Genomic DNA, 22468 nt, shown 5'->3' with positions numbered 1-22468 from the left:
GTTTATGTGTGTAGTTGCCATCGAGGCAATGGCACAATGCAGTTTGAAAGGCAAGTGGTGTGAAATGATCAACAGGGATGAATCTGTGCCTCTCATGTATTACCATTACAATCCAGTCACATAGTTAAGCATTAAAAAATCTAATAAAACAACAGATGATCTTTGAAAAGCACAGCATGTCATTAAGCAACATTTACTGCTGATCTGAAGGCCTTCACACCATGTTTAAAAGACATTATTTCTAATCATCTGGATGAATAAATGTCCTGTATGCTGCTCAATAATAAAGACTTGAAAAGAAAACCAAAGGATCCCTAACACTCTCGACGTTTCAGTCCTGCGACCTTCATCAAATACAAATACAGACAGAAGTTTGTCTGTATGAGGACTAAACACAGTGTTAATAGAGTGAGATCAAGTGATGGACATTGTGCAGGATTCTTTGGTTTTCTTTTTCAAAGAGTTTTTGATCCTGCGCTGACTTTATGGTGTGAAAGAATCTTTTTGAAATTACAAGCTATTCATTTCTATGTCACAAGAAAAATATAAACACATCATTTTGTATGAATCTACAAAGTAATACAATTTAACATCAATATGGACAAATACAGTAAAACTGGTAACAAAACGTTTTCATTTTGTTCCACATCGTACTAACTGAGCACAGAGTTTAGGGAAAAAATATGCAACTTGAAAGATGGGTGTAGTTGGAGGAATTTTTTTTCATCCAGATAGTTTTAAGAGTATTTGAAGATGTTGGAAATATCTTCAGAGTAGAGCTGCAATGATTGATGGATCAGAATCGTTAAGAAGAAATATCAGATTCCTGCTTCTAAGATAGGTGAATATTTTCTAATTTCTTTAGTCCTCTGAGATGGACAGAATATCTTTGGGTTTGAGACAAATAAAGACATTTGAGGATAATCTAGAAAATAATCAGCAGATTAATCTATAATGAAAGCAGCCCTACTTTAGAGCGCCAGTAAAGGCTTTAAAATGACTTTCTGGGTTTTTCAAAGATCACTGGGTGGAAAAACAGATGTTCTGCTCTGTGCTTTGAATATAACAGCAATACCTGAGAGGCACAAACTGGATCAAGGCTGGATTATGACAAGTTAGGGTGTTTGTTGCAATTAAACCTTGTTGAGAAAGGTGCAGGCCTTTGATATGAGATGACTACATTCACAGTAGAAAAACTAGATCAGGCTGTCAAAATAATCACATGTAGAAGGTGATATTTTCAGTGTTTTTTCAGGTGCGTTCAATGCTTTTCTTTCACAGCATTTGCGTTGATTTATGTATTAGCCTACTGTACATTTCCTACATGCACATCTACTCCATGATAGTATGGAGGAGTTCTTAAACATTTACAAACTACTGACACATACATACACAAGGTACGAGAAGTACCACAGTTTGAATACACTGGCGTATAATCTGTGACTTTATATATATTGAAGTAATATTAATATACCAGGGGTTTGTAAAAAGTGACATTGCAGTAACTGACCAGTTCTCTTCTATATTTTTATCATGCAGAACCAAATGAACATAATCTATTTCTTCTGCTGGTAAAAGGCCACTGCGATCTTTCTGAGGTATCAAGCAAAAATAACCGAAAAGTAAACAGAGCGGTGCTCTACAGGAGGATGCAACACAACTAGAGGACACTGTAACAGCAGCAAGGTAAGGTACAACAAATCTTGTAACCCTGAATGAAAAAGACACTGTAACTCAGTCTCAAATTGTCAGAGCTAATTAGCAGCATTATATAGTCAGTAGTGTTTACTTACTGTACATCAACATCATCACAGACAACAGCACATACAGTACATACGCAGCTAAGCAGGCAAAAAGGCTCCTGTGAAAAAACACCAATTTGCCGTTTGTCAGTTTAGTCAATGCCTCCCCTCACAAAACAAAGAAACCTGCGAAAACAGTCTTTGTACGAATACAACAAAAACACGTGGAGTTCATTGCATCTTGCTCTTTGCAATTCATAACCCTGATGTCAGCTACTGAAGGAATCTTACAATGTGAGAAAGCTTACTTTTTTCAGATTCCTGTCTTTTGCATGATGAGTTGAAGTCTGTAAATGGTGAGAAGCAAATATTAATCAAACATTGTGGAAACTCTTTTTTTCAGTCAGTTTCCTTTGCTTTCAGTTTTATTTCCAGGTTGGCTTCAAGCTTCTGCTGGATGTACCTGAGTCTCGAGACTGGACTGACTTTTCAGAAAAGCTATTGGTCTTACGAATATCTTCACGTGTTGTAGGTGGAGGGGGAGTCTCGCTCCGGTATGCACTGCGACTGGCCGCCTTCACGCTTTGCACTCGTCGCAAATTTGTCCCTTGAGGCCGCTCCTCACTGGCGTGAACTGTGGACGATAACCTGTTCTGCTTCAAGGAGCTTTGTCGACCCATGGCTGAGGAACTGCGAGACGGGGTGGTGGGGACGGAGGGGACGGAGGGGACGGAGGGGACGGAGGGGACTGAGGGGACTGAGGGGACGGAGGGGACTGAGGGGACTGAGGGGACGGAGGGGATGGAGGGGACTGAGGGGACTGAGGGGACTGCCAGCTCTTTCTTGGTCCTGGAAGTCGAAGCTACGGTGTTGCGGGCAAAGCTGGGAACATTGGAGTTGGTCTTGGGGCATAATGTGTGTGAGCTGCCGTTCTCAGAGGAAGCTGCACACTGGGCTTGGGCTTGGGCTTGAGCTTGAGCTTGAGCCTGTGCCAGGGCTCTCATGGTGGAGCGGCACATCTTCTCCTCGGGTGGAGGCTTTGGGATGTTCCTCAGAGGTTTGGCGCTCAGCTTGTGGATGGAGCCTTTCCTTGGCATAGAATCACGTGCCCATCTGGAAATGCTGCCTGTGAAGCTCCTCTGAGCTTTGGAGTCACCTGGAGGCAGACTGGAGTGTCGAGGAGGTTTTGCCGTCTTCTCGCTCTGTCCTCTGGCTGGTGTGCTCTGGTCACGCAGAGGCCGGCGGGACTCTCCACCCTCATGCGTTGAGGTTCTCTCTGCTCTCTTGCTGTTACCTGTTCTAACAAGCTTGCTAATGGGCACAACCTTCCGCATGCCCTGGGTCTCACTGTTGGTCAGTGTTCGCACACCGCGACCTCCACTGCTCTTAGTGGCTTTGATAGTTTTGCTCTTTGCATGCACTGGTTTTTTAATGCTGCTACTCTGATCATCTTTCTCCACGCTTTGTTTTCCCTCTGCAGTATCACAGCTCTCTGTGTCCCACTCCTCTAAGGTAGGAGATGGAGTCATGGATGCTGCATCCATAGATTTTGGCGCTGAGAGTTCATTGGTTGAAACCGACTGGTCATTTGGAGACATAGACTCCAGATTGGAGGACAGAGAGCTTGGATCTTGCTGACTCGCCTGATCTTTGCTGCAGTCGCTTGTGCTGAAATTAAGTCCTTCTTTTGTTAGAGATGAGCTTTCAACTTCAGAGTAATCCAGAGTAACAGAGCAGTCAGTTTCTGTGCAGTCTAGTATATAAAACACTGGCTTCTTATTGGATACAGAGGTATCTAATGGGAGAGGAGTGCCACAGGTTGTTGATGAAACTGTGCTGTTCTCTTCTTCTTCTTTCTCTCTTTCAGGGGAGATCCCAGTCTGTGCTGGAGGATCTGTTTTCCCTTGCCACGCTGTATTGAGATCCAGCCCTCTTTCTAAAACTCCTGGAAGATTGTCCAGATTCTTGGGAGGTGATCGTCTCTCCTTTTCCATATCAGTCACCACAACGTCCCCCTGGTTGACAAAGTGCATATGATTGCTGTTATTGTTTGGACTAGGTAGTTCAAATGCTTGAGGACCTCGAACTAAAGTATGCTTCTCCACATTAAAATTCATGTGGCTTGTAATTGTTGGGTTGGACTTCTGAAAGGCATAAAAGGAGTGAGGCAGAACACTGCCCTCGGACACAGATGAGTAATTATTATAGTTGTATGGGTCCTCATTGGCGTTTAGCCTCGGGGAGGAAAACCGGGCCAGTGGGCTGATTGGTTCGGTTTCTGAATGCGGAGACGTCACCTGTCTGTCACACCCCAACTCACGGTTGTCGTCCTGGTCTAAGATCCAGGGAGTCATCTTCCGCTGGGGGGGGCGACCTGACCGAGGTAGGCTGTTAAACTTGGAATAGTCAGTGGGATTTCCAGTGCCTCCAAATAGCTCCAGGTATCCTTGAAGTTCGCGGTCTGCAATGGACGTCATGGTGTGACGGTGCCGGCGAGCGCTGGCAGAACGTCCCAGTGGGCTGTTTGGACTCTGAGACCTCTGCTGGAAGAAGTCCAGTAGGCCTTCCTTGGTGAGCATCTCCACGTCGTTCTCACTGCTGCTCCGACCGAATCCCCCGCTCTGATCTGCACCGGACCACGCAAAGCGCTTTTCCTCCAATTCTCTCAGTCGACGCTGCCTCGCTGCCTCCTTCAACTCGCGGTCCATGTTGTCCTGAGACAAAGCCAAAGGAGGAAAAACTTTGAGATGCAATCAAATAGAAACACAATATCCAGTCAAACTAGAAACTCACCAAACTAAAGATCTAAATCATGGTGTTATAGTGAAGTCCGACTCGGCAGGCAGACAATCAGACAGGTTATAAACAAGCCAATGATTTAGCATATTATCTAAATGACTTTATTTAGAAGTAAGCACAGGCAAAATGCAAATAATCTTAAATTACACACGTAACTATATGCGCACAACAATAGCAACAGCAGTAGGTCAAGTTGAACAGAGGCTTTGCATAATATTTTTACCGTTCTCGTACCGATGTTCAAAGCTCCAAAAAGTTGGAAAAACCCAAAGTATTCTTAAAAGCACACTGACCTTAACGGCCTTCTTGAACTTGATGCAGAAGTCTTGAAAGATGCGGAAGCACTCGTCCAGCTTGAAGGTGTCCTTGTCTTCACAAAAGAAATCGATGAGAGTGTTCCCCTCTTTACGCAGGTCCAGCCTGCGTCTCTTCAGGTCCTGAAGCGTCCGTGCTGAGCTCTGAGACAGGCCATCAAACATGCACACATCTTTAATTCATAAAATGTCACAGACTTTTATGGATGTCATTATCTGTAGCGCTTACATCAGCAACACCAGAAATGTAGAGTGGCCTGGTTCCAACTTTCTGTACATGTGTCTGTGTATATAATGTATTATGTAACTACTCCTGCCTCACCTGCAGGAAGGGCTCCAGCTGCTGCAATAGCTCCAGGTCTCCTTGAACCTTTTCCTCGAGGGATTTGATCCGAACATATAAGGAGGAGAACTCCATCTCGATGTTCTCCACTGAAATTCTAAAAAAAAGAAAATTACAGTATGAAGATCAGGAAATTCCTGCTTATAGACAATTATTATATTATATCATATTATATTATATTATATTATATTATATTATATTATAATGATATTGCTGACTGAAAATTCTCCTTAAAGTCAGTAGTGTGACAATATTTGACAACATTTTACTGAGTGAACTTTCAGACTGTCATGCAGGAAAGGTGATGACAGAGCCCTTGTGAGAAATGTGTTCACATATCCTGTGGGAGGGAGGTGTAATCTGGGCTTGGTGCCGCACAGAGATGACCTTGTGAAGCTGACAGAGCCTGACAGCCGCCAGCGTTACACTGCGTTCTGAACAAGACTCTCAAAGTACTGTGCATAAGTTAGATGTCAACTTGAGTAATGGGGCTAGACTAGTTTATTAATGCAGTAATAAATAAAAATGTAACAACCTTTGTTTTGAGCTTTCAAATGGCTGTTTGCACATTTAGTCATTTATAGAACACAGAAATAAAAAGAAGAATTTCACATTTTGGGAATCAATTTCTGCCCGTGTAGTTTATCAGCAGCCATAACTCATGAAACCATTAACACTGAAGTTTTGTTTTTTTTAACCATAAACACCTCCCTGGTCAAACTGGCTATTAGAAGCAATGAAAGTGATGTGAGACAAAATTCACAGTCCTCCTTGTGTCCAAAAATATATTTATAAGTTTATCTGAAGTTTCAGTCTTCCTTATTAGTCAAATCAAGTAGATATCTTTCAATGTTACAGTCTTTTTAGTGGCAAAGTCACTCTTTTTATTACCATACTTCCACCACAGCTCAACAGGAAAACACAAAGAGGGAATTTGATGCAAAAAAGACTGTAAATGTGGCAGATATCCACTTCAGACTGCTAAAGCATATAAATCAACTTTTACATGCATTTTTGAACAGAATGACTATGTGGTCAACACTGTGGATTTTGGCCCCCATTGCTTACATTGAAAGCACATATGAAAAGGATCTTTAGCCAGGTACAGAGACAGGAGGAATGGTTACAGCGAGTAAAACCTCTTTCAGTGTTTATATGGGCAGCTGAATGTTGTTTTAAGACACACTTGAAAAATTGTGAACGTGTCCTTTAAGACGGGACTGGGACTAAAATGCTGTGTATGTAAATCTGCCTTGATTGATTTTTTTGGCCCCATAGAGGCAATGCAACAAACTAAACACAACATTGACACTTTACCACCTTCAAGAGTTTATATGGCAAACATATTAGCAAATATTTACCTATTTACACATCCAACAGACACTGAACAACATAAGCATTCATTTGAAATCCTGTTTGTTTGTGTCTAATATTGACTCTCCTTTTAGCTTCATTTGACTTTCTGGCTCTTTAACAAATATCAATTATAGAAACTTTAAATAAAATTGTGGTTTGGAGTCTGTATGCAAGCATGACTTTTTCATTAATGCAGTCTTCTAATAGACAACATTATCATTATTATTATTATTTATCATGACTACAGTGTTGAGAATGGACTTATCAGATGTCAAACTTACTGGAAAGTATTAACTATAACAACATTATATTATATTATAACACAGGATACAATCCATCCGTTTACCTGGCTGCACTCTGGACATCATGAAGCTTATCTGGAAACTTGAGCAGCTTCTCATCTTTTTTCTTTGCTTCCTATTTGAGGAGACACATCATAACATGTTTGTTATTGTACAGGATAAAAGAGGCATCACTGCTGTGTCTTTGTTTGGTTATGTAAGTGCTTGGCCAGCCACACTTGGCTCTTTTCTGTTTCCTGTCACCATCTGCTGTCCACATGCCCTCTTGTGATCGTGGTGTTTGGACGCTGTTTACTGCAACATCATTGCTGTGAAAGATTTATATAAAACTAATTCTTTGTGGCTTACAAATGACTGCCTCTAACGGCATTTTATTTGAATTTAATTTTACACATTTGAAATTTTGTGTTTGTTAACTGCACAAATCAGGACAGAAAAGAGATTTGAATTGGATGAACTGCAGTGTCCTCTAAAACGGTTTGTGTTTTTCATAGATGAGCATGTTCAATAAATAAACTTCATCTGGGTGAAACACATCATCTGATATACATATTAAAGGCTTCAAAACCAGAGGAAAACCTTATTATAATAGTATACAACCATTTCACAATCTAATGCAGGGTTAATGAATTAGATTCAACCACTGGTCACTTTTTTCATTGTTGTTAAATTGTTCTTTTATTTCTTTTAATTAATTTAAGAATATAATTGATGGATTAAACTGTTTCTTTTAGGACTGTATCCAACAGCAAATGGCTCCCCCCCCCCATTAGTCAAGGAATAACAGAACGAGAGCAACTTATATTAATACAAATTTGGCAAAAACAACTCATATATAAAAAGGTTTCCTCTGTGTTGCACTACACTGCATTATAGTAGATGTATTGATTGTTAATTTGTGAGAAACAGAAGTTTTGCTGTAAACTATGTAAGTGACAAGTTCAGCTCTTCAGGTGCCAAACGTTTTTGCTGGAGGGCCAGATTTGGACCACGGGCCACCATTTGCCTAACACTGATTTAAAACAACACACAAATGAAGGCCTTGAGGTTGTTAACATTCAGTTGTCATGGAAAACATGTCACAGGACTGTTGATTTGACGTCATGGTAATTACGATGCAGCGCTGTATTGAATTACGTAAGCTACTACAGGTTTTAATTGTGTCCGTGATGTTGTATAACTGGAGCCGTCACTCACCATGGCGACAAAGTGCAGGAGGTTCATCCCAGGTTTGTTGGCCTTGGTGTCAGCCAATGAGAGGAGGGATGACAGCTTGAAGCCCACAGCGTTGCCTGCGTAGCCTCCCTGAAGAATCACAGAGGAACAAATGAATGATTTCACAGCATGGAGACGTTAAAGGACGAAGCCGGCAACAAATCCCATTAAAAGACTAAAACCAACTATGAATTTGATCCTCTGAACTAAATTTATCTGTGCAGCCAAATAGTTTGGTAGTTTTGGAAATGTACTTATTTTCTTTCTTGCTTGTATATAGTTGAGGACATCAATATCACTCTCAATCAAACAGCAGGAAATTACATTAGCTAAGCATAAAGACTGGAAGCAAGGGGAAACTGCTAGCCAAGGTCTACCAGCAATTCTACGATAAAAACAAAATATATTGTGCTAATTAGTGAGCTTTAGACGTGCTGATAGGCTAATTTTCCCCCCATTTTTTTTATACCAGGCTACTTCCTCCTACTTCCAGTCTTTATGCAAATCTAGGCTAACCATCTCCTGGCTCCATATTTAATGGACAGATATGAGAGTGGTATCAATTTTCTCATCTAACTCTCGGCAAAAAAGCAAATAAGCATATTCTCACTGTTGCACTGGCTGACATGTTCCTTTATCACCATGAACACAGCCACTGAAGTTTACTTGGAGTCAGTCTCACATACTGCTGCTGCTGTAAATACTCACTGGGGTGTGTTTTAATTAGCAGCTGAAAATAATCCCTGACAAATGCACAATGATGCATATTTACTCTTCTCTGAGTTACTTTTTGTAAAACCTACAGTGTCCAGCCAGATTAATGAGTATGACATAAGGAAAGGAAGTAAGAAAGTACAGAGAGGGACTGAAACATTATTGGCTATTTCATAGAACTGGTTAACTATCAGAAAAACATATAATAACACTTATTAAATCAGATAGATTGGAGTTTATTGTCCGTGTAATGTACAAAATGAACATGACTTGCAGACTTACAGCATTCATGATATTTCCAGCCTGCAGCACCAAATGCAGAATGGCGTGGAGCTCTTCGCAGCCCATCAGCTCTATACGATGGGATCAATACAAACTCAATTAGTGAATCCAGAGCAGATCACAGCAACCCATTACACACTTATTCCACTTTCATTTACCACCATCACACAGGACAACTTTCAGCACTAACAATGACTCTGTCCCAAACTAACTGGTACCTAAATTACATTTCATTCTGCATTTTGTCCATCGGTATATTATTGCTAATGGTAAATGTAAATAAGGGTACTGCAGATAGTTTTAATTAAATGGTGACATAAAAGTTGTACTTAATTTGTCCCAAGCAGTGTTTAAACTGATAGCCCTGCAATGCAGTGAAAAGGTCATAGTACTGTAGAGGAGGGTTTTAAGAAAAATCCAATACAGCACAGAGAGGCAAGAAGGTGTGACTCAGCTAAAATGACACAGAGGCTCAAAAGATGCGCTGAGTTCACTGTTTAATATTGCTCACAAGGTCTTGGTCAGTTTAATCCCTAGAATATGTTTGGGGATGTAGCTACACAGAGAGCACATATCAAAAATGTGTGGCACATGGCTGTACTATACTAAATACTTTTGTTTAAGACCAAATACCTGCAAAACTAATGACATTCCCATCAGCATCAGCTGCACTTTGTCTTTAGTGCTAATTAGTTAATGTTAACATGCTTACACACAATACTAAGATGGTGAATACAACAAATCATCATGCTTACATTAGTGTTATGAGCATGCAGACATAAGCATTTAGCTCAAAGTACCACTGTGCCTAATGCAGCCTGACAGAGCTGCTATTATGACTGTAGACTCTTTGTCTTGTACTATGAAACTGCATCCCCTTTCACCTTAAATTTCATCAATTTACCCCTTAATAATGATGGAATTAAGGTATTTATTAATGTTTTTTTTACAGGGAGTAACTGACAGATTAATTAATGCATTGAAATAAATTAAGATATCTTTAATTGATTATTTGCACAGTTTGAGGGTTTTTTAAGGGGTAAACCCCCCTTAAAAATGGAACATACCTTAAAATGTCTTAATGTTCTAATTAAGGGGACAATTCAGGGGTGGTATACATGGGTTTTGATACATTTTCAGGTTTTTTGTACCACTAAAATGCATGGCAACTTTATACTGTAATTTTTGCAATGATTTAGAATTCATTTTGTAAAAAAAAAAAAAAAAAAAAAAAAATCTAAATTACAATACTTATAAACAGGAACAAGATGGCAGAGTCTCATCTTTCCACACTGCTGTATCTCAGATGACACATTACAACTTTTTTACACCGCTGCTCACAGCTCAAATATCTGGGTCACCTGTCTGACCCCATGTGATTGTGTGTATGTGAAGGAGGTGTCTTTACCTTTGGTGGCAACGCGGACAACATCGATATCACGGCTCATCAATGCACAGGAAGGGAAGAACTCTTCTCGCAGGACCATGGCCTCGATCCGAACCTCGAACCTGTCAGAGTGCAAAACAGAGAGGGAATAAAATCTGCGATCTGTGGTGAATCACAGGAGATTAACAAAGATATACTGAAGGGTCTGTAGTGAGGCATGAATATTGTTTTCAAATGGTCAGGATGATGTAAGAGGAAACAGGAACGATATTTTGTTTTTCTTTTACATCTTATATTACAGTTAGTGTGACATAACTGCACATACAGCATCTATAACTTGAGTGGCCGTGAGAGCTGATGGCTCTTAGTGCCTCCAGATACTCAATACTCATTTACCTCCATTACATGAATACTACTGTAATGTGATATCACCCAGTGTTTTAAAGTGCTGTAAAGAAAATTTGTAAAAAAAAAAAAAAAAAAAGAAAAAAAAAAAAGAAACATCATCCAGAAAATGTGATAACAGACTTTTAACAGAACTGTAAACAATATCTGAGACTTGCTGGTTGCATTTTTTTAGAGCTGGGATTACTCAATCAATTGTTTATTCAATTGATCAAATAATCGATCTAGTGATTTTTAAAGATGAACTGTAGTTGGTTTGAGCTCCTCAAGCAGGATGATTTAATGCTTTTCTTTGTCATACATAATAGTAAACTGATTATCTTTGTGTTTATTTATTGGTAATTGGACAAAACAAGACATACGAGGGCGTCACTGTGAATTTTTCACTTTTTTTCGACATATAAACATAACATTTAATCAATAAGTCAAAAGAAATATTGGTAATTAGCAGAATAATTGATTATTTAAACAAAAAAAAAACCTTGATTATCTAAACTTTTGGAAGAGACTGCAGAGTTGAAGTCAATCTTGGATTACGCTGGTACATTTTAAATTTAAATTAATATTCCTGCAAAAAAATGCAAAGCTTTTATGAGAACAAGCATAAATCAGGAAAACAGTTAGATGGAAAGTCTCCACAAGATGCAAATCTATGCTTACAAATGTATAAAAGTCTGAACAGTGTAATCCAGCTCTTCTTTCATTGACTGTCAAGCAATGGAGCCAGGAAACTCTTTCTGTTTGACTAAATAAACAGCTCACATGACCATTGAAATCAACCTACCGTGGCACCTGGATCAAGAGGAACATAAAGGAATCAACGAGCGTCAGCTTGACTGGGTCTCCTTTAAACGCCTGCAGCTTCTTTATCTATGGAAAAAGGAAGAAGCTCAGCAGGATCTACTGTCTACAATCCACATACACTGTCTTTTATCTTCAGTTCTGGTCTTAAATAAAAAACGTTATGCTATTCATAAAAACCACACAGACATGCATAAACACAGACCTCCTCTATGTCAGGAAGGAGCTTCAGCAGGTCTTTGAGCAGCTCTGCTCCATAAGCCTTTCCTTCTCCTTGTCGTATATCTTCCACAATGGAGCGATTGGACCTGGAAATCAAACATCTCATTTCAATTAAGGTTGACAAAAAGCACAGGTGCTCACTGTAAATGCTCCCTCAATGATTACAAAGGCACTGAATTCTTCTTTAGAAAGAAAGTTGACATGGTCTTTTAGGACTTAATGACATCCAAATAAGAATAATGGATTAAACAATTAAAGGATTCAATCTGTTATAAAATTAGATAAAATACATTTCAAGGGGAAAAATATTTTAAAAATTTGCTGCTGTGTTCAGCTTTCACGATTAAATATCAATGTGTAAACTGACTGAAAGACTCAAAACTGTGCTTCCTGGACTGTATATGTGACTGTACATGAGTCATGTCTGATTACTGCTAGTGAAATTCATGCATGACATCACCCAGCTCTGTGGCGCTGCAGCACAACATCTACTGTAATTACATCACTGCTATATAAAAGACTATTAGATATCCTTCATGGAGAGTTTCCAGTAAGCACACTTTACAATATAATGTAACCTGATATGTCAGCGCTGCAATAAATGCAACTTTTATAAATCTTGAAATAGTCCACGTTTGTTGAGATGGTGTTCGATATATGTTAACTCAACTCTTGTTGCATTGGATTCAAATATATTGTGAGGCACTCTGGTCATGGCCATGGCAACAGTAACATAGCAGCAGTACTTTTGGGTACCACAGAGTTGCGAAATAGCAAACCTTTTCTTACTATACAAAAGTTTTTTGCTCTGTGTGATTTTTGAGCTTAAATTTGTGCATTGCTACATGATGAGTTCAGCTCTTGGAAAGAGAGGATAAAGAAGATTGTTGCGTATCTGATTATGTATTAATTTTAATTGTCTAATTTTATTTGCCTCACTGCAGACCTGAAATGTTTTTTTTTTTTATCCTGGTTCAACAGTGACAAGCAGTTTGTAACTTAGTTTTGAAAAGTGCTGAATGAATACAGTTTATATTATATGATATTTTTTGATTGTTTTTATACATTGACAATCATTGAAGATGTTGTTGAAACAGTGATCAATATACAGTAAATTGATGACAATATTCCATAATATTCCATACTTTCATAATCTATTAGTGTATATTATTTTTTTACTTTTGGTGACCTTTTACTGTTACTGTTTTACTGTTGAGTGTAGATTGGTGGCAATTGTATCCATTTAAACACAATAAATTATGCAAAAGTGAAGGAGTCTGAATACTGTATATGGAGGATATAAAATAAACACATAGTTGTAAAATGAAAAGGCTAAAACAAGAATAAACATTGGCAGTCAGTCAGACTGAGTGCAGAATGGCTCCCAGGACAGTCAAATGTCATTAAAATATAGTGGGGAGCCATGCAAATACACCGTCATGCAAACAGACACCTGACACACTTTCGGTACTCTGCTCCAGACTAGTTAACACGTAGCACAACGTTGAGTCTGGTCAAACACTGCTCGAGATTTCCTGATCCAATTAATTATAAACAATGGAGAACTAAAAAAGCCTATTAAAATAACTGACACAGATTTTGACCCTAATCTCTCATGTTTATAAAGGTTTATAATGGATTTTTTCCTCAGTTTAACCCTCAAACACAAACTGAAACTAATAATGTCTCCATGCTATCAGAATATGAATCTGGTGATGGCAATGTCGGTCTGTTGGTTTGGTCCAGACTGAAATATCTCAACAACTACTGGATGGACTGCCACGAAACTTTGTGTAGACATTCAGGATGATATATCCCAATCATTTTGAATCCCATGACTTTTTCTCTAGGGCCCCAGCAAGTTGACTGTTGAATGGATTGTCTGAACATTCCTCTAGCACCATAAACAGGTCAAAGTTTCCTTTATCCAGTGAAATATCTCAACATCCACTAGATGGATTGCTGCCAAATTTACACTTTCATGGTTCCCACGTGATGAAGCTTAATACCGACAAAACTAGTGACATTCCCATCAGCCTCAGGTTTACTTTGTGTTGTGTTTCTTGGCAAATGTTCACATGCTAACCAGCTAAACTAAGATGTTGAACGTGGTAAACATTTTACCTGCTAAACAGCATGTTAGCACCTGTCATTTTGAGCATATTAGCATGCCAATGTTAACCTTTAGCTCAAAGTAACACTGTGTGAAAGTACAAAGCCGCTAGCATGGCTGTATAATCTTGTAGGCGTGTGGGATTTGAAGTAGGATAAAAAATGCTTCAGTGTTTTCTTTTATTATAATACATTTTTAATATAATTCAATGTCATCTTAATCTTAAGATAACTTTAAAATGTATGTTTTTACAAGGATTCAGGAGCAACAGAGAAATGAATGTGATAAGTAATCAGAAGGTTAGATGGCCTTCTACATGTGTGTAAATATCTTTCTTTTCTCAGTACTTTAGTGGCAGTGAAGCGCCTGCCACATTGTAAATAAATTCACTGTTCTCCTTCCCTCTGTAAACCTGTATTTCTTAGTTAAGGCTTCATGTTCTGAACTTTTAGATCAACATTTTCTAAAATCCCATGAAACATCCATCCTGGGTTTCATTATATTTCTCCCACAGAAATATCACATGTTGCATAATCAGAGGAGTGACATATCGAGGAGAGAAACATAATGAATGAACACAATGGAACATGTTAAGCAGCGACCTCCATCATGATCCTTTAGTTTGTCACCGTGTTCATGCTCCCCTTGGGCTTTATATAAGATGCTCTTCCCTCAGGCGGTGAAGCAAGTGGAGGACTTACTTTTTAAACTGCTTGAGGAAAATGCCCACATTCATCCCCCTCTTGGAGTCAAGGATGCTGATCTGGAAAACAACAAACATGTTTATGTTGTAGTTTTTGTTAGAAACAGACTTTAAACAAATTATGAAGCAGAAATACTACTCCCATCTACTCCTCATAGTTGCTGCTCGTGTTACTTACATCCCACCACCACCCATACTCACCCTCTGGGACACTGAAATTCCACCGGGCCACACGCGTGTTTCACACCTCCTCCATTAACAATAGCTTGTACTGCCTTCCTTTAACAGGTGTGTACATTTTTAAAAAGCTCCTTCACAAAGCCTAATTGAAGCTATTAAAACAGCATTTAGATACATCTGTGGGTTGAACTAAAGATAGAGAATACATGTGAGGCCGAGGCGGAAAAGTAAACAAACCATTGAAAGTTTACTTCCAAAAGCTCAGCTGAATTGACTAATCGATCACTAATGATATATGATACTAGACAAGCTAATAGCCAGCATTAGAGACATGCCACTATGTGCACTGATAGTGGCTTTATCTGAAACTCCCAAAGGAGTGTTCAGTAACAACTGTTCCTCACACTTTGAAGTTTGTCCAGCTGCACTCAGCTCATTGTTGGGACACAGAGGGGAGTTATCGGTGACATCTCCCTAAGACTCACGCAGGTTTTATTTTACACTTAACATGTTACATACTTTCCAAGAGTCCAAAGTGACGCAGGCCTGCTTTTGTGCTGATTATGAACACAAATCATTTTTCTACACTCAAAGAAAAGCTGTAACTTAGCACCGTTATCTAACTCGTCCCTGCGGGGATATTTTAATACAGGAGGAGACGTGTGGAGTAATGGTTATGAATCTGGGACTTTCTAATCCCATCAGTGGTGTGTTTGGGACACCATGTCTTGCACATGTTTGCAAAATCAAGGGAGGTGGATGTAAGTGACATGAAACTGAAACTGAACTTGGTAATGAGATAAATTTTCTCATTTTGATATGCTCAGAGTTTGAATTGCAAGGCTCTTAAATGTCCAGCCAGTTTGATACAGGTGGTGGCACTGACCTCTAATACATAAAATATAGATTGGTAATGTTCTTGTTTTATATCTGCATGGCAAAATAATCCAAGATAAAGAGAAGGAGTGATGTTACTTGGCTGCAGAGCAGGAACTGCAACAGAGGTTACTGATATAAAAGTATTTGATGAGAAGTGATATAATTTACAACTGATATCCTGCCCACTGACCATCATCTGTTCTCACTTTAACAGTTCATCAGGTAAGATTCAGGCCTGAATCTTGATTGATCACGACCGAAAGTGTGCCAGATTTCAGTTATCTTCTCAGTTTTTACAGTTTTTGGTCCAAGAACAGTCATTAAGGCCATTTTTTAAATAAAATCTAAAGTGATGAACACTAAATTTGTACAAACTCTTTCCTGAGGTTTAACATTTAAAACGCTGAACTACAATGCAAATAACTGCACTTCTGGATCTTATAATCAATCAATCAATCAATCAATCAATCAATCAATCAATCAATCAATAATAGAAATGATCTAATTCCATATAGCAGAACATATGATTAGATTAAAAAGAAGGTAGTTTATGGTCTGATGTGTTCAATATATTGCTCTAAATCAGAAGCTACATCATCAATAAAGTCAAAATAAATGTCAGTGTTCGAACAGACGGATGAACACTCACCTCATCTTTGCTGCTCTCTTTGAAGGACCGGGAACGTGCGACACGGGCTGAAGTTCCATTGGCCGGCGTCCCCCCACGTACGCCTATCACTGTCTCCTCCTGCTGACCGAACAGCTCCTCCACAGAGCTCACATCGATCAGGTACTGCTGCTGCCGCACCGCCATCGTCCAGATGTTGGGCTTCCCGCGGACCTTCTCCTCTGGGATCGGCTTCCAGAAGAAGCTGCGTACGCGGCGCTTCTTCCTCCCGTTGTGGCTGTTGGTCTGCGGCAGAGGCGGGGGGGCCCCGGGAGGCGGAGGTGGCAGCGGAGGAGGAGGGGGCGCTTCATGCTTGGTGTTCGGGGTGTCACTGAGGGAAGGTAGGTTGGAGTGAGTGTGTCCAGACATAGAGGACGGGTCAGATGTGGTTATGGAGGAAGTGGTGCAGCTGCTGCCCTCGCTGCTGCACCTCTCTGGCTCATTGGTTGAGGATGGACAACTCATAACAAGCATCACAGGGATAAACTGTCAGCATATGAGCTCTGTGCTCTGAGTGTCTTACGCTGTGTTTTCTCTCTTTCAAAACGATTTCCAAAGAACTAATTTGTTTTCTTTGAGGAGTTTCAATTCACCCTGAGAAACATCAAAATGCTTCAGAGTACGTCCCCTCACTGTTGGAGGAAGGTAGCTGTCCCTTCATCTAGTCACAAAGAAGGGAGTGTGTCCTTTGATTGTGTCCATCTCCATCACTCAGCTGGTCATCCATCGAGCTGAGAAGAGCCTTTGAACGTTACCTCCCAGGGGAACAGGGCGGGGGGCGGCAACAGCCATGGAGCTACAGAGGCAACAAAAACAACATAGGACAGGATTGTACAGAGGTAGTCATGCATGTTGTCGTGGACAATCAGAAATTAGGTGAAATTAGGGGGTGCGACAGATCAAAAGAGAAGGGGTTCTCAGTCAAAGGGGCTCACAACGAGGGAAATGGAAAATCCTATTTTTTCTATTTCTGAAGGGCTTTGAAGTCAGGCTCTGGGGTGTAAAATGGTCAGAGACATAACACACAAAGCTTAGCTTCTGTAACACAGTTTGGTGTCATTTTCATTCTTAAAAAGTTTTCATGTAGCGAGCTACTAAGAAAGATAACTAAAGTAATTGCAGATTAAGGGAATTACGTGATCTACACAAATCATTTATTTTAATTAAGTCATGTGTTGTGGTGGTGTGATGATTTGACTTCACAAAGTGACACCTCAATACCTTTATTTATATAAGTTGTATGAAAATGTTTCATTGAATTCATTCTTAATAAAACTTCTGTACCTGTCACTTACTTAGTGATGTTAATTCCATTCCTTTAATTAACTAATTAAAGAGACAGTATAGGATGAATTCCAGTAAAATGAAAATACAACATTTACTAAAATCCATCTGGACACATTTCCTCAGGTTGGTAGCCAATCAGCATCCAGTATTTACACTAACTTTATGGAAAACAACCAGTGGTCTCTCATGTATACCGATCAGCATCATCTGTCGCCATAGAGAACATCCTGTTGCCTAGCAACAAAATCACAAAACAACAGTGTGCCATAAAAAAGACAATTTGGTCAGATCACAATGTAAGGTTGCTCTGCAACCACCAAAATCTTGAACTGAAACAACTAAAGGAGACATTTATTCCATGTTACTGAGCACAGAAACAGACACATCCATAACCTCACAGAATAGTCTGCTACTTTTTTAAGTTAGCGAATTTCAGTCTGGAAGCTGCATTATGCTTGTAAGGGCTAAATTTACTCATATACTTTTAAATTAAACTCTTCAATGGCATTATAGTGCCTTAACAACTCAAAATGTCCACCTCAGCTGTTAGCTCACTGTGGGAAAGCTTAAGTCAAGGACCCTGAGCTAAGAGGATCTGTGTGTGTGTGTGTGTGTGTGTGTGTGTGTGTGTGTGTGTGTGTGTGTGTGTGTGTGTGTGTGTGTGTGGTGTGTGTGTGTGTGTGAAAAGCAGAACATGCAAGTCTTCCCTACTTCTATTTATTTCATCCACCCGCTGCTGGAGTTTTAACACTAATCACCTCTTTCAGTGAATATCTACAAGTAACAGAAAAATGATGATGATGATAATATAAAACTAAAACAAAACTAAAATTGGAACCAGAGCTTCAATTATTAGTCCATTAATTGAGTAGTCAATGGACATAAAGATATTCTGCAACTATTTGGAAAATCAATTCATCATTTAAGTCATTTTACAAGCAAAAATGTTGGATAGTTTCAAATGTCAGCTTCCTATTATTCTGGACTGTTTAAACTAATGTTAAGAAGTCACCTTAAGCTTTAGGAAACTATGATATTTTTCTCTATTTTCTGAAATTTTATAAACCACATAATACAATCGAGAAAATAATCATCAGAATAACTGACAATGCAAATAATGGGAGCTGCAGCTCTGACTGGAACCACAATACAAACTAAAATTGCTTTAAAAAAAAAAAAAAACACCTTTGAATGAAACTGAACTTTACCCAAGCACCTTCGCCCACTATACTCAAATTAAAAGGGAGGTTACTGGTTAACACAGTGGGAATTTGCTTCTATTCCACACAGAAAAAACACAGTATGAACATTACATAAACAGCATGTCAGTCTCACATTTCAAGTCACATTTCTGTCGTAATACTCTAAAACAACACAAGTCTGAATTGAGTACTGTCACATTAATGGAAAGGTTATGAAGGCCCTTGTATCCGAGTGATTACAGCATGTGTCATACACCTGCAACGTCCCTGGTTCAAGTCCGATAAGGGACCTTTGTTGCTTGTCATACCGCTTTCTCTCTCTCTCTCTCTCTCCTTGTTTCTCTGTCAACTTGTAAATGTTGCAACAGCATAAGATAACACATACACATATAGAAAAGAAAGAAGAAGATTTTAAATTAAGAAAATTAACAACATATAGATCACTATAATTTGAAACCATCTCTAGATACACCACAGTGTTTCAGAGGACAGTTTACTGAGCATAGGAAGTGGTTATCGATAGTGTGGTAAAAGAGTACTGGAAAACTCAACCACCTCATCGACCAGAAAGGAAGGAAGTACTTAAGCCCCCCCCCGCCTTCCTCCTTGCCTCTTATTCAAATTATCGGCTCTCAGTTGGAGGGAAACTGGTCCTGTTTCAGCACAACGCATCACTCCTTGCCACAGTTGACATGACTACAGATATCTGATACTCGTCTTGCTCTGAACAAAGAAATGAATAGAAGTTCTGACAAAAAGAGGGGAGAAATGAGAGGAACGGAGGTAATGGGGGGGATAGTACGTTGCTTTCAGTACCTTAAAACTGACTTAATGGGCAAGAATTTTGGTTTCAGGGCAAACAATCTTAGTCAGAATAAGTCAGAAGGTTTTCTATCTTTTGCATCAGTTCTTAAATATAATAATAATAAATAATTTCCATCAAACACTGTTCATGTGGTCACTTTCTGGTGATTTCTAGAATCTGCTTGCCCCCTCTTACCCAACCTTTCATGTACATCTGAGGAGTAATCTCCCATTAGTCAGCAGCCTTGCCCACCTGATACCAGAGGGATCTTTACTAATTAATAAAGCAGACGTCACAAATGGCCTCATGTTGCCAACATCGGCCGGCAAGCTCAGCTGTCCTGTCCTCAAAGCTGGACCACGCTGTCACTCATGTCTAATTCATGAGCCTGTGAGAACATCTGACCTCACACAGAGTCATCTCCTTCTGCCGGTGCTAAAAACATGGCTGTACTAAAAGATACAATGGAGAACAGAAAGGGGAAGGGTTAAACTGTGTGCTGCCTTAGTTGCTGTTTTTACTGCTGCTGTAAAGGAAGAGTTCAACATTTTGGAAAATATATTTATTAGCTTTCTTCTTGACAGTTAGATGAGGAGATTGATACCTGATATTGTTTGTTCACTAAATATGAAGCTGGAGCCACACAATGTTTAGCTTAGAATAAAGACTAGAAACAGATATAAACAGCTTGCAAGTCCGTCCAAAGGTTAAAAAACTCAGCATTTAAATAAAATATTATATGACGTTCGCTAATTCTGTGCAAAAACTGGCATCTTGGGGTTCCAGGAAGTCACTGCACCCAACTAAGAAACAGTCCAGAACATGAAACCACAAGAAGACGTTTTAAAAAAAGTTGTTGGATGCATTAAACCAGATAAACAGTGTAGTGTTAATAAGTGAGGTATAGAGGTGGCTGGACAATGCTAAGCTACGTTACCCCATAGCTAATTATGTCCTGTCTCCAACTTCAGATTTGATGGTCAGACATGAGATCGTATCAATCTTACTCTCAGCAAAAATGCATTGTCTTTGTCCCCCCAAATATAGATTGAACTATTTCTTTAAACATGAAGCTAAAACAAGGAGACAGTTAACTTGGCATAAAGACTGAAAGGAGGGAATCACCTAAAACTAAAAACTGTTGTTTTTATTCTCAAGTTTATGTATAAATCAAATTAAAGACATAACATTCCCAAAATGTCAAACTATTCCTTTAAAGACTGAACACACACTTAGAGACGATCTAACTCCAGTGAGACAGACATCTGAATGCGGTACATTAATCCTGCCTCTCTAAAGAAATCAGGCTTGTGACAATGATTGATAAGTGGTGTTTCCTTTTCACTGCATTTCATTTCAAACTGCATGGCGAGACAACAACCAGCCAACAAGTCTATAACTGACAGAATTTGCCTAACATGATTTACTGAGGAGGAAACACACCTGCCAGTAACACTATCCAGAGGAGCCCCGAGGGAGAGAAAGCAGAGAGACCGTTTCCAGATTCCACACATCATCCACCTGCTGCCCTCAATGAGATTGGACAGATTGTGGGTCCACCTGTTGTTGACCCGGAGGCATTCCCACTGCTATCAGTCTTTATTAGTGACAAGGAACACCCCACCCTCTACCATTAGTGTCTAAGGGGGAACACAGCAGAGGTCAAAGTTAACATGAAGAAAGAAATGGGCCCCTCCCAGGTCTTGCACCTCTCTGACGTGGAGGTTTTAGGAAGTCAGACCCATGCCCTGAGTCCAAATTATATTCAGTCTAATTGTGTAGGGTCCTTTTTTATCTCCAAGGATCTCAGGTTTGTCAAAATGTCTAATATGTCTGTTACTGATGTGTAATAATCACTGCAAGAGAGAAAGGTGTTTTTTGAGGTAAGATAAAAGACTGAATTACGTGAAGTGCAGGAAAATTAAAGGTTTCTTTGGCATCTTGAGGAAGAAGCTGAAGGAAAAATCGACAAAAAAAGAGCAACAACGGCTGTTTGTTGTCTTTTCTACAAATTGGTGCCAAAGATGAGAGCGGAGCTGGAGTAGTTTGGGTCAGCATCGCTATTTATCAGGTTTAATTATCCTTTCATCTCGTGGGGCCCCTTCAGATGTGGTCACTTGTTTTAAAAATTACTCCACTGTGCTGATTCCAACAACTCAGGGTATCTGCTGAAACCAAAAACTGATCCAATACTCATTTTTTTATTTTGCCAGTTTATTTTACTGTATAGATCTATTGGAATGATTCAGCAGCCTGCTATGACTGAATGAACCCAACAGATAACTGAAACACTGACCACTAAATGAAATCAACAGAGAAACTGACAGCTGAAAGTGTATTAGTCTAATGTGGCTGACATCTGATATGCTTAATCAGGTCAGTATCAGTGCCAGTATTTATCCGGATCAGTGCATCCCTGCAAAAGTTTGGATTGATTTGAAAAAGACCCGTAACAAACCTTCCCAAAACTGATGTTACGTACACAATCTGAATTTGGGAAAAATCGTTAAAACATCGCTTATTGAACCTGAAAACCTGAGATGAGGAGTCACAAATTGACATTGCTTTGTTTTATTGGCTCACAAGTGAAAAAGGTTGGAAGTCACTGTTCTACAAAATGCCACTGGATGACGTGCAGAAGAGAGGTTTTTAATAGCTTTTGGTAAACATACAGACAGGAGACAAATCCAAGAAAACAATTTTTAAAAATGAGCCACAGAAATAAAGGCAGATGCCTCCATGCAGAAAAC

General features: G+C 39.4%; 1 protein-coding gene across 1 annotated transcript; it reads right to left on the bottom strand.

Annotated features, from left to right (window-relative positions):
- Positions 1–2167: 2167 nt before the first annotated feature.
- Positions 2168–16889, bottom strand: fhdc1 (FH2 domain containing 1). Its single transcript, XM_062437864.1, has 12 exons — positions 16407–16889; positions 14697–14758; positions 11866–11968; positions 11644–11729; positions 10476–10576; positions 9068–9138; positions 8054–8161; positions 6901–6971; positions 5178–5295; positions 4835–4999; positions 2557–4456; positions 2168–2448 (listed from the first exon to the last, which is right to left on the bottom strand). The coding sequence occupies exons 1-12, from the start codon at positions 16887–16889 to the stop codon at positions 2168–2170; spliced, it is 3549 nt and encodes a 1182-aa protein (XP_062293848.1).
- Positions 16890–22468: the final 5579 nt, after the last annotated feature.

The sequence above is a fragment of the Scomber scombrus genome, chromosome 2 (genome assembly GCF_963691925.1).
Source record: "Scomber scombrus chromosome 2, fScoSco1.1, whole genome shotgun sequence".
Lineage (NCBI taxonomy): Eukaryota > Metazoa > Chordata > Actinopteri > Scombriformes > Scombridae > Scomber > Scomber scombrus.
This window is presented reverse-complemented; position numbering and strand designations above follow the sequence as displayed.

Coding starts and splice junctions, on each gene's coding strand:
- fhdc1 (XM_062437864.1), bottom strand. CDS start 16,889: ATGAGTTGTCCATCCTCAACCAATGAGCCAGAGAGGTGCAGCAGCGAG. Junction 9,139..10,475: donor TGTCCGCGTTGCCACCAAAG/GTAAAGACACCT, acceptor CCCATCGTATAG/AGCTGATGGGCTGCGAAGAG. Junction 4,457..4,834: donor AGTTCAAGAAGGCCGTTAAG/GTCAGTGTGCTT, acceptor GCTTTGTCTCAG/GACAACATGGACCGCGAGTT.